This window comes from Protomyctophum bolini (assembly GCF_963924005.1).
Source record: "Protomyctophum bolini genome assembly, chromosome: 21".
NCBI classification, from domain to species: Eukaryota; Metazoa; Chordata; class Actinopteri; order Myctophiformes; family Myctophidae; genus Protomyctophum; species Protomyctophum bolini.
In genome coordinates this window covers 29244848-29259804 of record NC_137882.1, presented here as the reverse complement: position 1 = coordinate 29259804, position 14957 = coordinate 29244848, and the positions used below count along the sequence as shown (strand labels likewise).

General features: G+C 42.3%; 1 protein-coding gene across 1 annotated transcript in view; it reads right to left on the bottom strand.

Annotated features, from left to right (window-relative positions):
• Positions 1-990: 990 nt before the first annotated feature.
• LOC308336472 (uncharacterized protein) overlaps positions 991-14957 on the bottom strand; it is a 58655-nt gene continuing 44688 nt past the window's right edge. The window contains exons 21-33 of the mRNA XM_080793837.1: positions 13709-13753; positions 13534-13587; positions 11629-11682; positions 11386-11439; positions 10305-10376; positions 9610-9645; positions 9290-9334; positions 8227-8259; positions 7533-7679; positions 7299-7353; positions 6806-7000; positions 6117-6194; positions 991-5618 (exon numbers count right to left, since the gene is read on the bottom strand). Coding sequence (XP_080649963.1) covers positions 5422-5618; positions 6117-6194; positions 6806-7000; positions 7299-7353; positions 7533-7679; positions 8227-8259; positions 9290-9334; positions 9610-9645; positions 10305-10376; positions 11386-11439; positions 11629-11682; positions 13534-13587; positions 13709-13753 — 1065 coding nt within the window. The 3' untranslated portion in view covers positions 991-5421. The remainder of the gene's footprint in view (positions 5619-6116; positions 6195-6805; positions 7001-7298; positions 7354-7532; positions 7680-8226; positions 8260-9289; positions 9335-9609; positions 9646-10304; positions 10377-11385; positions 11440-11628; positions 11683-13533; positions 13588-13708; positions 13754-14957) is intronic.

Here is a 14957-nt window from a genome sequence, read left to right as displayed (position 1 = left end):
TGGATTATTCTGTTAGGGTCAGCGGAGGTCGTATAGTTTTCAGAATAAACTACCCCCTGGGGAGTGGGGTTCTGAGGCAGAGGTCTCTTGAAGAAAGGAATTCGACAAAGGCTAAGATAACCAAGAGTTATACAGATTAAAGTTACCAAACGTTCAGGAGTAGCTACTGCTTAATTCATATGAAAGAGTTTAATTTCAACCACAAAATGAATAATCCAACACAGGTGGGTTCTCACCTGCAGGGGTTAATATAGGCAAAGAGATGACGTAATGACGTAGTGATTACGTAATCGTTAAGTCACCCGTAACACTTCAGGGTCGGTGCATACACATACAGTGGGTAGACTGAATCAGAATCACTGTTCACAACCATCATACAGTCTTACGACATACTATATATTATAGTATGTCGTTTTTCATGATTTCATAAAAAAATTCATCATCGAAAATCATGGAAAACGACATGATTTTCATGATTTCACAAAAATATTCGTCATCAAAATAAAGTAAGGTTTGCTTTGGTCCGACATTTTGTGTTGTGCTTGAGGTTAGGTGTTAGGTTTGGGGTAGTAGGGTTAGTAATAGTAATGTCCGACATGCAGTACATGTTCACCCGTGGCTTTTGTGTGGTGCCACTCAAAGTGACTACTGAGTAGGGCTTGCTGGATCATTGGAGTACGCTCAGGCTCTCCTCCAGTCTCTTGAGCAGGCCTCCAACTGTGTTTGTCTTTATCTCAACGAGACGAAAACTGAATACGTAAATATGTGCAAATCCAACAATAACCACATTATGAAAACACTTAGCAACACTCCTCTGAAACAGGTTGATGACTACAAGTATGTGGGTTCATATACTGTATATCTTCTTAGTTAGATAGTTCTCAAGTAAACTGGCTCTATCTAGAATAAGTAATAACGCATAATTATTGTTTTTATCATAGTTTATTTCAATGTCACACTCCAAAGATTAAGACTGACAAACAAACCGAACAAATTATAAACTCTTTATAAGACGACACTGTGACATAAATGTACCAAGATAAAAAAAAGAGCCACATATACACATTATACTGTGCTGTTTTGTATACATCAAGGCTAATGAAAGAGTATGATATCGTACATCTAGGGATATATTACAAGTTCCTTGACATAAAATAATCAATACAGAACTAGACTAAACAAAAGATGTCAAAAGTATTGAGAGCATGTATTTCAACAAGGCAGTACAGTAATCACAAGGAAGAACAATAGAGACAACAACATATTTTAACAACATATCCTCACAAGATTTCAGAAATCATGATATTACATATATATATAACAAAGACATAAAAATGTAATCTCTCAATAGGTTTATCAGACCTATTGTTTGGGGATCTTCAAACAGACATTTTAATTTTTTCCTTTTTTCCTTTCTTTTTTTCTTTTCTTTCTTACTTTCGTATTGGGATCCCTTTCTGAAATGTAGCTTTTATGGTGAAATGCCTTTTCACATGAAATGCTTAGTTCAGTGTAATCTATGTGAGCAGGACAATCGGGGAAAGCATCTGTTGATTTTAGATGGGGAGAAGGGTGTATAGGCTAGAGAGCACATTGGTTGGCTATTCAAAAGAATTGCAGATATACAAGCTTGTAGATCTGCCTTTTATTTCATTTATTTTGTATGTTTTACTGCAAATCTTTGAATATTAATGCAGGTATAAATCTTTGCTTCATGGGGGGTCTCTAGAACTTATTGTTTATTTCCTTTTTCTTTTTATTGTAGATGGCAGTCGGAAGCCAAAAACACTTAATTTTGGGTGTTCCTTGACATGAAAAAGTTTGAGAACTATAACAACATACGTTTATTTTTGTAGAATCGTCCTCAGGTCGGTTAAATGTTGTTCTGTTGCTTGTTTTACACCAAGTTTGAATGAAATGAATGAATAAAATGTAATCCCCCATCCCTGTCCTGTCTAATATCATTTGCATTAGCTCTGGAATCCTGTGTACACAGCACTGACTGTACAAGCTGCTTTTAACATGTTTCACAAGGATTAGTTTCATTAATATATAATTACATTGTTTGTATATGGGTGGCATCTTTGACCCCGGATTTGTTTTAAGAATAGGTCTCGGGTCCTTGCAAGCTATACAGTATGAGTTTTAGTTATTATGACACAGAGGACTAATTTGGTATGTTAATAAGAGCACAACATGGAGACGTACATAGCTGTATGTGTTCTCATGCCACTCCTTGGCCTTTTAAGGTCATGGTGCTGCAGTGCCAGTAGGCCCACGGCCAGCAGACACACATGGACATTGCTCCTGGGAAAAGTCAGAGTCAGTCAAGTCAGTATTTTTAAACTAAACAAAAACGAGTGGTTTCCCACTCAGCTCTCCCATGATGCAGCATGTCAGCGTTCACCCACCTCTGGTTTCCTTCCTGCATTGCTAATACCAGTGGTGGAAAAAAAGAGTACTCACATTCTTTACCGAAGTAAAAGCATCAATACTCACTGCAATGTAGAAATACTCTGTTACAATTTAAGTAAAAGTCCGGATTTCAAACTTGACTTGAGTAAAAGTACAACAGTATTGGTATCAAAATGTACGTAAAAGTACTCATTATGCAGGATGAACGTCCCATTTCAAGTTTTCAATCAAATGAATAAAACATCTTTTGAAAATAGCAGATCTTCAGGCTCAAAATGTGTCGCATTCGCGACGCATTGTGAGCTTGTAGATCGGCTATTTTCAAATTGCATGAAATGTGTACTGAAAGTAGTAGAGTAGGCCTACAACACTATTTGGATCCGAGATGTAGTGGAGTAGAAATATAAAAGTATTGGAACTTGGTAAGTAAAGTACAAATACCTCAAAATTGTACAGTACTTGAGTAAATTTACTTTGTTACTTTCCACCACTGCAGTTTATTAAGTGAAGTCTAATATTGTGCACTTGATGGAGATTCTATCTAGTAACGTAGTCCAGTAACTAACCACTTTAGAAACGTAGCAAATAGCTGATCTGCGAGCTCACAAAGCACTGTGTTGTGACACTTTGTGAGCTTGTAGATCGGCACATCTACAAATACAAATAAATTCATGAAAATGTGTTTGTTTTCTTTCTTTTTTTTCCCCCTGCCTATGCCCAACATTGTCATGTGATGAACCCTCAGCCAGCAGCCAGCACAGGTGTGGCCGATTCCAATCAGCCCAGCTGCTCCACAATCACCATCAACAGAGGATGCCAATATAAGCTGCTGAGAGCCGGCGCCCGACACTTGGATGTTGACGACTACTCTGGCAATTTGCAACACTAGATTTATTTTATAATGGGATTAATCTAGAGTTGCAATACCCTCCATTGACTACCCATTCATCCAATTTGCGTTTGCGATCTGCTTGTATTAAACAACGTTAAACTCATCAACTTTGCAGCTCTAGGCCAAGCTTGAATTATCCTCTTTCAATCTGCCGAGCTTTTGTTTCATAAAAATCTACCGTAGACATGTTATGAGCTTTCTGTCAAGAAATTATTTTCCTAAGTGTGATTTTGGAAGCACTCGTTTTAATTAACGGGTCACCCTGCTGCCTCCTGCATTACAGTCTGTGCGAATTCGAAACAGGTGGTAGGCAGGGCCATTCAGTGACTTTGATGAGTGCAAAGAATTTCTTAAAATACAAGTAAAAGTAAAAAGTTAAAGTATTCCAAATTGAGTAAAAGCATAAACACAGTGTCATAAAACAAAAATACTTGGAGAACCAAAGCAAAAGTACTTTTTCAAAAATGGCATATCTACATTAATGCATCACATGCTACATGTTGCGAGCTTGTAGTATAAAAAAAGGGCCTAATGTCCAACGTATGTTTTGCAATAATTAAAAGTACCATATTTGCCTCTGAGAGTACTGAAGTAGAAGTATAAAAAACCCGGAAATAAAGTACCTCAAAATAGGTTTTTGCTTTGGCTATTTAAAAAAAATAGCAGATATACAAGGTCACTGCACACCACTTTGTGTATCTGCTATTTGTAAACATTTGAGAAAAAAATTGAAAACATAACCACTGATTTGGAAGGCATAATTTGTAGAACCGGCCTCAGGTCTGTTAAGTACAGTAATACAATTTACTTTGTTTACTTTCCACACGGGCTGTGTCTCCCTCTCCTATTGGAGAGAGATAATCGATGTCAGAACTACAACAAAGGGGAGGTACCCTCACAAAAAACATGCAGTAATCCTGGTCTCTATACTGCCTCCCCCTGGCCAGCCGGGGAGCCTGATGGTGGGGAAAGGAACTGGTTGGAATAACATACGTGTTCCTTCCACATGCTACGTCCGGCCGGAGAAACTCCCCCTAGTCAGGTGAAAAGAAGCGGCTTGGACTCCTCATGCATAGAAGGAAGCATGAGGTCAGTCCGTGCTCTCCCCAGGTTGGCAGAGGGAGTGTAGAGGCCAGGATTACATTAGATAATTGACACTTGGTGGAAAAAATGGGGGATAAAAGAAAACAAAACAACTACAAAGATGGCAGCACTATAGTGTCAAGTCCGGTACGGCCATCTGTTTCAGCCTACTGGTTGTTGACATGACCAGCAGGTGATTTCTCGTTGTTGCTATCCTGGTTGCACTTTTTGTGTGGATTTCTGCCTGCATTGCTTTCGTTCCTAACTTCCTATATATGAATGGTGCATTTATTCTGCAACATGACCCACAACAACGTCCGCTGGAACACGTGTGTGTGCGCGGTCGGTCGGTCAGTGGGCCGACATTTACAGGAGCAGTTCATCCCCATGGGTCAATAGGTCGGAGCCTCGGCAGGAGGACTCTTTAGCCAAATTCCAATAACCCAAATCTCGGCCCACTCGCTCACTCACCACTTGGTCACTCCAGCATGGTGGCGTTACGGTGAAAATGGTGACATGCTGCTGAAATATGTAACAATCTACAATCTACAAATTATGTTAGACAATCACATAATATCAGTGTCCACGTATTTAAAGACCGTGTAAGTTGACGTTGAAGTCCACAAGATGGTCACATATTTCAGCACGCACCAATTTCACCGTGACACCACCGCCGTGCTGGAGTGAGCGAGTGGCCGAGATTGTGGGTATTGGAATTTGGCTTAGAGTCTCGACAAAACAATGCGACTTACATCTCCGTGAATTCAAGGCTTCATGGGGTGTGGAATTGATAGAAAAACTAGTATGAAGTATTTTGGGGTTTTTTTTGGGGGGGGGGGGACTCCTTTAACAACTCCTTTAAGGTTTTAACTGAACCGATCAGAGCCGAAGAGCATCGAATCGGAATCCAGTTTTGAGCGTGCGCGCCCGTGCGCTCGCATACAGCAGAACATTCTGTCGCGGAACGACAGTCTTTTTTTTTTAGTTTTTTACAGGATCTCACTGCCATACGCCGATCGATCGACCGATGATCAGAAGTTCTGCGGCCCTTTGCTGAAGCGGTCCTCTCGGAGGCTGTTGTAGGCCTGGTAGCACGTGGACATGTCGCACGCCCCCGCCGGCCCCGAGGGGCCCCGTTTCCCCGGCGCGCCGGGGGCCCCGGACTTGCCGTGTGTCCCCGGGCTGCCCGGATGCCCGTGTCCGTCGGAGCCCCGAGGCCCCTGGACTCCTGCGACAGTAAAAAGGGGGATCAGAGCAAAAGGTGTCGTCGTCATCATCGCCATGTTGGCTATATAGTCTAGTTTTAGTCGACTAAATATCATAAGATTTTAGTCGACTAAAATGTCGACTGAAATGTAGTCGACTGAAATGTATTGATTTTACACGTCCTGAAAATAGCCGGTCTACAAGCTCACGACACGTGACGTGTTGTGAGCTTGTAGATCTGCTATTTTCAACGTGCAACCAAGTGTAAAATGACTTGTGTCTTTTACTTATAAACTGGACCTCTTGTCCACTATAGTCCCTTCCTAACGTTTTTATGTGTTGACTAAATTGTCAATGTATTTAATTTAGTCTTAGTTTCAGTCGCCATAGCTTACTTTCCATTTGGTTTTCGTCAGTGAAAAAAGGTACGGTAGTTCGACGAACATTTTTCGTCATAGTATTTAAGTCGACGAAATCAACACTGCTGTGAACCACAGGCTGAGCAGCAGATTGCCTATACCTGGCTGTCCAGAGGGTCCTGGAGGTCCCGGCCGACTTTCCCCCTTGCTCCCCTTCAATCCTCTGGATCCCACATCACCTGAAAACATTGGATTGATTATGTTGTAATTACGATGATTATCTTGTACGTGATTACAAATAGACCCGTCTCTTTTACACAAGACACTTTGGTCGAGGTTTGGGGTTGTGTAGTTACAGCGCCGTGCCATGGCTTAAACAATATCACGGCGAGATATCTTCGATAGTTGAAATCAATAATCCAAAGATATTCTCCCCACTGAATGTTTTGGGTTTTGTAATGTTATATACACCTGGCGGAATCTTCCTTTATGCACTTGCTTATGTGCTAAAAATATTCACAGGTTTGCAGGACCGTACATTGGAACCAAGGAGTGTTTTATATCACACTTTTATTATATCCTCGGTTTCAAATTGTGTCGAAGTTAGTGTCGAAGTGTCCTGACGCTGAACCCCTATAATGCCTTGCATATGGTTTCCCTCTGCATCGGTGTGTGAATGGGTGAATTTAATGCACAATCTATGTAAAGCGCTTTGCATACCAATATATTCTGCCCCTGACCTGCCTTCCAGACAGACAAAAAGTAATTAACGAAGTGCATTCAGGTCTGATCTCGTGCAGAGTCTCTTCATGTGCCTCTCATTGGAAAATAACAACAACCGTCTCATCACCTTTGAGTCCCGGAGTTCCCCGCTCTCCGGGGGGTCCCTGGTAACCCTGAGAGCCCGTCGCTCCGGGGTAGCCCGGGGTCCCGGTGCTTCCTTTGACGCCCGGGGTTCCGGTGTGACCCGGGGGTCCCTTCATGGTCTGACAGCTCTCGCAGCTGGCTGGAGGAGCCAGGGCCTGGAGCAATGCTGGGAGTTGGTCTGGTTGACACAGAACACACACAGGATATATTTTTAACACAATATTTGCCACACGTGCAAAATCTCTGGATTCGTGCTCGCAAACTGCCTCGAGAAATCTCGGGTTTAGTTAATCTAGAATTAATAGTATTTACCGTCTGTTGTATGAAATTAAAATAGCAGATCTACAAGCTCACAACACGTTGCACGGCTCTTTTCAGCATGCAACCAAGTGTAAAATCATCCATTAACTCGTCATCAAGGCCCGCCAAAATATTGTTTTGTTGCCAAAATAAATCAATCAACTGTAGACACTTACTCCTCAACACCTCTACACAGAGCTTCATGAGGTGTTCGTCTGACGGAGGCTTGCCCTGAAAGACAACCATTACACCTGTGATGACTTGAAATATTATGTTCTCTAAAACTCCTTTTTGGTCATATCGGTATCGGTGAATATGCCAGTCTAACCAGCGATCTGAGACACATACCAAAAAGTATATTTTTTTAATGTCACCAGACCTTTAAACAATATGGAACAAGTTCCTCTCACCGGCTTCCCAGGGTAGCCCGGCTGGCCTGGCTGTCCCGGCTCCCCGTCCTGCCCCGGAGACCCCCGGGGACCCACGACGCCAAAGTGTCCCGTGTCCCCTTGCTTTCCGTCCGAACCCTTGGTGCCGATCTCCCCCACCACTCCTTTCTGCATGGGGAACGAGAGAGGAAGGTCAAAAACAAAGTCAGAGACAGACAACTGGATGTAATGCAGTGTTTTTCAACCCATTTCATATAGAAGGCCCATTATTGTCCCCACCAGGCCGAAGGCATGGGGAGAGAGTATGCTTTGCACTTGTCCATGTGTGTGTGTATGTGTGTGTGTATGTCCGTGTGTCCGTCCGTCCGTCTGTTACCAGCTAATTTCCGGCACCGTTAAACCCGGTCAATGCCAAATTTTGAACACACTCTTCCTGGATGCCAACGATGAACCTCTGCCCCACATTTTCCAGAACGGCCTGTTATAGCGCCACCAGGACGCCGCCTTTTGATGAACACCTTTTTTGATATCACTCCTCCAGATTCTGTCCAAAAATCCCACACCCCGGGCAAATGTTGATTAAAAAAAATATTATCCTGCATTCTCTAATTGTGTAGATTCCTGAATTAAGTAACTAACAATAATTTAACTCTTGAAAGCCTAAAATGAAACCAAATGGACCCATAAGGGTCTAGTAAAGTCTAATTCAACAAACCTCTCCTTTGTTTCCCCTGGGTCCCACTTCACCCTGATACAAAAAGGGGGGGGGGGGGGGGGGGGGGGAGAGAGAGAGAGAGAGAGAAAAGTATTAGTATCAAAATGTACATAATAATACAAAAAGTACAATACAATATTATAATGAATAAATTGTATTGGTATTAATATAGTATATAAAATAGCAGATCTACATGTGGATCTGCTGTTTTCAATTTTATTATTTTATTTTCAACTATAGTAATTCAAGTTTTCAAATAATTGTGGTTGAAAATTGGAAGTACTCCAGCAAAGTTAAAGAAAATAAGTACTAATGAATCTAAACCAGTGGTTTCCAAACTGAACCACTGACTGCTGTGTGCTTAAAAAAAATGTCCAGAACTAGTGAAAATAACACATCTACAAGCTTACAACGTGTCACTCCGTGCCATGTTGCGAGCTTGTAGATCAGCTATTTTCACTACTTCTCAATTATTTTCATGACATATTTCTTAAATTCCAAAAAACTACGTTAAGAAAATATTCCTCGACTTCACTTTTAGTGCTTTAAATAAACAATTATTCCTGCATGTATGTAATGAACAATTCCTATCTGATGCCAGGAATGTGTGTGTGTGTGTGTGGCCTATGATAGATACAGACAGAACTGCCCATATGAAGTCAATAAATGTTGGAATTTGATGTGGTTGCATAAGCCAGGGAAAACAGACAGGGGTGGCAGGCACTATAATGTGAAGAAAAAGAAGGAAAAAAAAATCCCATGATGTAGTTAGCTCACAATATAGCAACACAAAGCCAGTGAACATCTATTTTGAGGGCCACCTACGTATGTCCAGCTTTTGGTGTGTGCAACCCACATTTTGTCCACAAACATTAAATGCCATTGACAATGAAAGGACAACTTTGAGTGTTCGTGTAAACACAAACATTGCGTAACACGAAAACCACAGGAAGGCACAATAAACGCTCCCAAAGAACATGGCGTTCTGTCACACTCTGGGCACGTCAGACCGTGCCATGCCTCATGGGTCGTGACTTGTGAGTGTTAATTGCTATACACTCACAGCTGTTCCAGGGCTCCCGGGGTCTCCGTCGAGTCCTCTTTCACCCTGGAAGAACACACACATACATACAGCAGTAAGGTGTGTGTGTGTGTGTGTGTGTGTGTGTGTGTGTGTGTGTGTGTGTGTGTGTGTGTGTGTGTGTGTGTGTGTGCGTGCGTGCGTGCGTGCGTGCGTGCGTGCGTGCGTGCGTGCGTGCGTGCGTGCGTGCGTGCGTGTGTGTGTGTGCGCGCGCATGCAACGTTTTTTCTTAAAATAGTTAAATATTTCAAATAGCTTGTAGATCAGATGTAATTGTAAACAAACATCTTGGACGTGATTACCTGGTGTCCGTTAGGCCCTGTCTCGCCCGTATCCCCCTGGAAAGCAACAGCACAGAGCATTAAGATGAATGGCCTCTTAAGCACACAGAATAACTCTTCCTACTTCCGGGCCTCCCCCGCCGATGATACTAATTAAGGCAGCTGTGGTTCTCACACACTTTTTAATTTCAAGGACCCTCCTAACTCTGAGACTGGACAAATGGAACCAAATGGACCCGTAATTTGGTTCCATTTGTGCATTTGTTCCATTTGTACACTGAGAGGTACACACACACCCGCACGGGTGTTTCCAGTGGGTCAACATTCACAATAGCAGCACCCTGACTGTTTGACAAGAATGGAACAGGGCCTATCGAATCATCGATAACATGTTGACCTTTTTTTAAATAAAAATAAATAGCATGGCCAACATAAGAATGGAAGTTTGAAAGGGTTTCAAGTATAGCATCTCTAGCATAATTAGCTCAGTTTCTCATAATCACTTAAATAGTGCCCACAAACTCAGTAGCAGCCGCTTTCAGTTACATTCTAACCACCAATTATATCATGTCGTCAAGAAATTAATACATTGACAGATATAGTGTGCAAAATTGGGAAGTTCATCCATCTTCAACATAAAATTCACATTGTTTTGTTTGTGTTGTTTCTTTCTGGCATTTTTAACCTACTGTACTCAAAAAGACTATAGCCCTCACCTTATGACCTTTGAACCCTGGCAGGCCCATGGCGCCTGGTGACGCTGGAAGCCCTGGCTGTCCCTGTGCACCCTGACAAGGTCAAAGGTCAGAGAGCGAGAGAGAGCGAGAGAGAGAGAGAGAGAGCGAGAGACACACACACACACACACACACACACACACACACACACACACACACACACACACAGTGGAATGTCCTTGTAACTAATTACAACAAGTTGCTTTAAATGTGTACTCATCTGTGTTTGTGTGCATTATAGCATCTTTGTACCTAGTAAGTAGTTGTTTTTTCTTATATTTTATGTAACTTTATGTAACTCTTAACTCAACTACATTTACGTGTACAGTATACCCAGTTAATTTACAGTAGTCTGAAATTTATTAGAATTCTCAACAGATGCATCAGTACTTTATCGTGTTAGGTTCGGACCTGTAAAACGTTGAAGACCCCCGATTTGGGGCAAGTACAGTATATTGGTCACATTTGACACAACTCTTCCTACTTCCTTCACAGGTGTTACCGAAGACACTAACTAAGGCTCTGTTCCATACATTTAGTGTACAGTAGTTCTCAAACCTTAATTCAAGGACCCCCATAACTCTGAGTGCAGAAATGGATCAAAATGGACCCGTTATGGATCACTTTATTTCCGTGCAAAACCAATGCTTGCAATTCATTCTGAATCATGAAAACCCCCTCACATGCTACTTAAAGCATAATTCAAATGTAAGATGTTTGCCTTATATGGCTTTTCAATGGTACCCCAACGTTCAACCCCTGAATTTACCGTGATACAAATGTTATATAATAATCCATTTTTTAGTATAATATTTGGATGACCCTGAGGATCATAAAATACCTTGAACGATTATACTATTGCAATTTATTTTAATCTAAGCTTTTTTTTTTAGCTTAGATTGACTGACCTAATCGCAGCACCCTGACTCTGTTTGACCAGAATGGAACAGAGCCTTCATTAGTATCATCGGCGACACCTGTGAAGGAATGGTGTGTGTGTGAGAGAGTGCATAGAGCCCCGTAGCAGTGGTCACTTGGGTCAGGACAGTTTGTTCCACTCACAGTTTGGCCCGGAAGACCGGGAGCGCCGGCAGGTCCGGGATCTCCGGAGCTTCCCTGAAACACACATGGAAAAACCACACATAAACGTCACATCCCTTCATGTAGTGAAATGGGGGCCGTTACATTCTATTATTGGATTATTGGGAACCGCTAAAAATAAAGTTCAGACACACACACACACACACACACACACACACACACACACACACACACACACACACACACACACACACACACACACACCTTGATGCCATCTCTACCGTTCTCTCCAGTTGGTCCCGGGTGGCCCTGCATCCCCTATGTTTAGAAAGAGACAGACAGACAGACAGACAGACAGACAGACAGACAGACAGACAGACAGACAGACAGACAGACAGACAGACAGACAGACAGACAGAGATATAAGCAATAATTGACAGCTTATAGAGCGTCGCAGTCCCACCCCCTTTCATGACGACGCCAGGCCCAGGAAATAATACCCAGTGCTTTTTTCCCATAGACAAGTATTTATTTAAAGACCATGAAGCCAACTCCAGTTGTGACAAATCATGACAACAAACACAATATTTTAGACCGAACAAATAATTACAAAGAAGAAAAACAACAAAAGAAGTGTTGTAACCTGCCGTTTTCTTCTTCATTCTAATTATTAGTTCGGCCCAAAATAAATTGTTTGTTGTCATGATTTGTCAGACAGGTTTTCACGTGCAAGCACACAATTACCAACAATGAAGCCGGTCGATTTGACATAGTACGGCTCGAGTGCGTTCCGCAAAGAAAACTGTGGGAGGAGTGGGCCGAGTGGCAGGGTTTGAAATAGTAATAATGTCAGACAATAATACTAATACTAATGTGTCAAACAACACTATGACGCTGAAGTTGTTGTGTCAGGCTACATTGCATGCCTCATATTTATTCTGTAACGCTAGACCTACAGTAAAAGCCCCAGGTGGCCTAATCCTAAACTGAGGGAACATATAGACTCAGAGCGTCGCAGTCTCGCCCCCGACGAGGGCCCAGGAAGTATTTCTTTAAAGACGCTTACGCCTCGTACAAAGCCAACTCTTGTTGTGAACTTGTGACAAATCATGAAAATAATGAACACAATGTTTTGGGCAGATTAAATAATTAGAAAGAAGAAGAAAACGGGCAGGGTACAACACGTTTTGTTTTGTTTTTCTTCTTACTGATGATGATTGGCCCAAAACGTGTTTATTGTCATGATTTGTCACAACATAAGAGTTGGCTTTGTCCACGGGTTAAATGTCTTCAAATTTAAAAAAAATGTAAACGTCTATGGAGAAAAAATGAACGGGGAATTATTTCCTGGGCCCTCGTCGTTCTGAAAGGGGGGCGGGACTGCGACGCTCTATAGGCATGACCCCACACACACACACACACACACACACACACACACGCATGCACGCACACACACACATACGCACACACACACACACACACACACACACACACACAGCGCTACTGTATCCGTCTGTAAGTAACACAACGTAACTCTACTAAGATATAATCTAATCCACACACAGTCAAGCTACGGACAAGCAACATACAGTATATAAACTCACACAGCTGAGAGTGTTTGTCATTCAAACCACCATTTGCATGATCCCAATTTAACCACAAGAGGGCAGCAATGATGCATTAGGTTGTGTGTATGAATTGCCTCTACCATACCACTCTTTTTTTAACAAGTTGAACCATGCCTAGTCGGTATGCTGTATTATACAACAGGTCGTTTTGAGGAAGCAATCTGATTGGTTGAAACAGATTTCTAGTCGTGCTTAAACCACGATAATGGAACGGCTAATCAAAACAAATAAATCAGCCGTGCTTTTCTCTCAGAGCGTAGCAGACTCGGTGGCTAGCCTAGCTAGTTTCTTTGGACATTAATTTTGTGGTCGTGGCTAGATCAGTCATTGAAAAATTATGCGAAATAATGCGATTATCTTAGTTTTAAGGGTAACTGTTGTATAATTGCAATATTACACTCGAGGAAGTTCTTTATCATCATTAATGCACTTCTGTGGTACCTTTCGGAACCGCAGGCGTGCATTCATTAATGGCGATAAAGAACACCCTCTCGTGTAATATTGCTTAATTAAGTGTTGTTCCATCTCCTCCGTCACCTACCATTGCTCCTTTGGGTCCAGGTGCTCCTGTCTGACCCGGCAGCCCTCTCTCTCCCTACACAACACACACACAGTGATAAAAACGATGATACAGACTTCAGGTCACACACACACACACACACACAGGTCAACAGTATACAGTATCTCAGCATTGTCCATTTCCAAAGCAAATTTACCTGAGGTGCCCTCGGTCCCGCCTCTCCAGGAAGTCCTCGGATTCCCTGCAGAACATAAATAGTGCATGTCTCACTATATGCCGTATATATCAGGGGTTCTCAACCCGCGGGCCATCGGGGGTCGCCAAATTATTTATTTATTTTTACTGGAAAAATGGAAATGAATGGTTTACATAGTATACACATAGTGCATACTATACTATGCATACTATACTATGCTATATTATGCATACTATACTTTCCTTAATGATTATATCTGGTTTCAGTATTCATTTATGATATATTTTCTCTATTATTAAGGTCAGTTTGTATTGAGGGGGCCTCATCCAGCTGACCTGGAAGTGATTGCCCTCCATTGTCGCGCTAGATAGGCTCGCTCACCATGACCTGCCACTCGAGCTATTAATATGCATAGCGTGATCTCAAATTCATGTTTTATTAAGCTCGAAACATGGTCCTTTATCTCAATCTGAACCCTCAAAAGCTTTAGATCGCGTGCGTGCACGAGGGGATTTTGGATATTCGACGATTACACACCATGGGAGCCATCGGAGGCTAAAAACGGTAAATAAAATACTATTAATTCTGGATTAAATTACAGTGTTCAGATGGAGGGCGTAGAGTGTGTTTCGCACAGGGACAGACGATCATAAAAAGCGTCTGAATTCGCAGAGCGTCACGTGACAATTCAACACATCATTCAACGTGTCTACAGAACATTAGCGTTCGTCAGGGTCGACGGTCGACGCTCATATCGTTATCATTATCTCTGCCGTGTATCATTCTTGGCCCGTGGAAGGCCCTTTATAACTTCTGTTGCAGCTCGGGAGGCTCGATCAATCGCTCAGAGTGCATTAATGTCACATCTGATCGGATTCTGGAGGGAAAAGAAGAAAGGATGTTTTGAAATATGAGGCTTATCTCCACTTACTGGTGGAAGCCCCGAGCGAGCCGGTATTGGGGTGCGTTGACAGAGGGAAACGGCGCGCAAACACATTAGTGACTCATCAGAGGCGCCGTCACCATGCAGGCCCTGCATCCAAACCCATGCGTCTTTCAGCAGCACTACCTGCACTGTTGAAGTGTTCTCGTTCAACGTCCACAGTTATAACGGGTGCGTGAGTGTTTGGATGTCGAAAGTGCAAGCACTAGTGCCCTTGACTTCACCTACAGTTCATTTCATTTCACTTCACACTCCCAATCTTCCACCGTATAGTCTGAAAATCCTGCTACAATCAGTGCTACAATG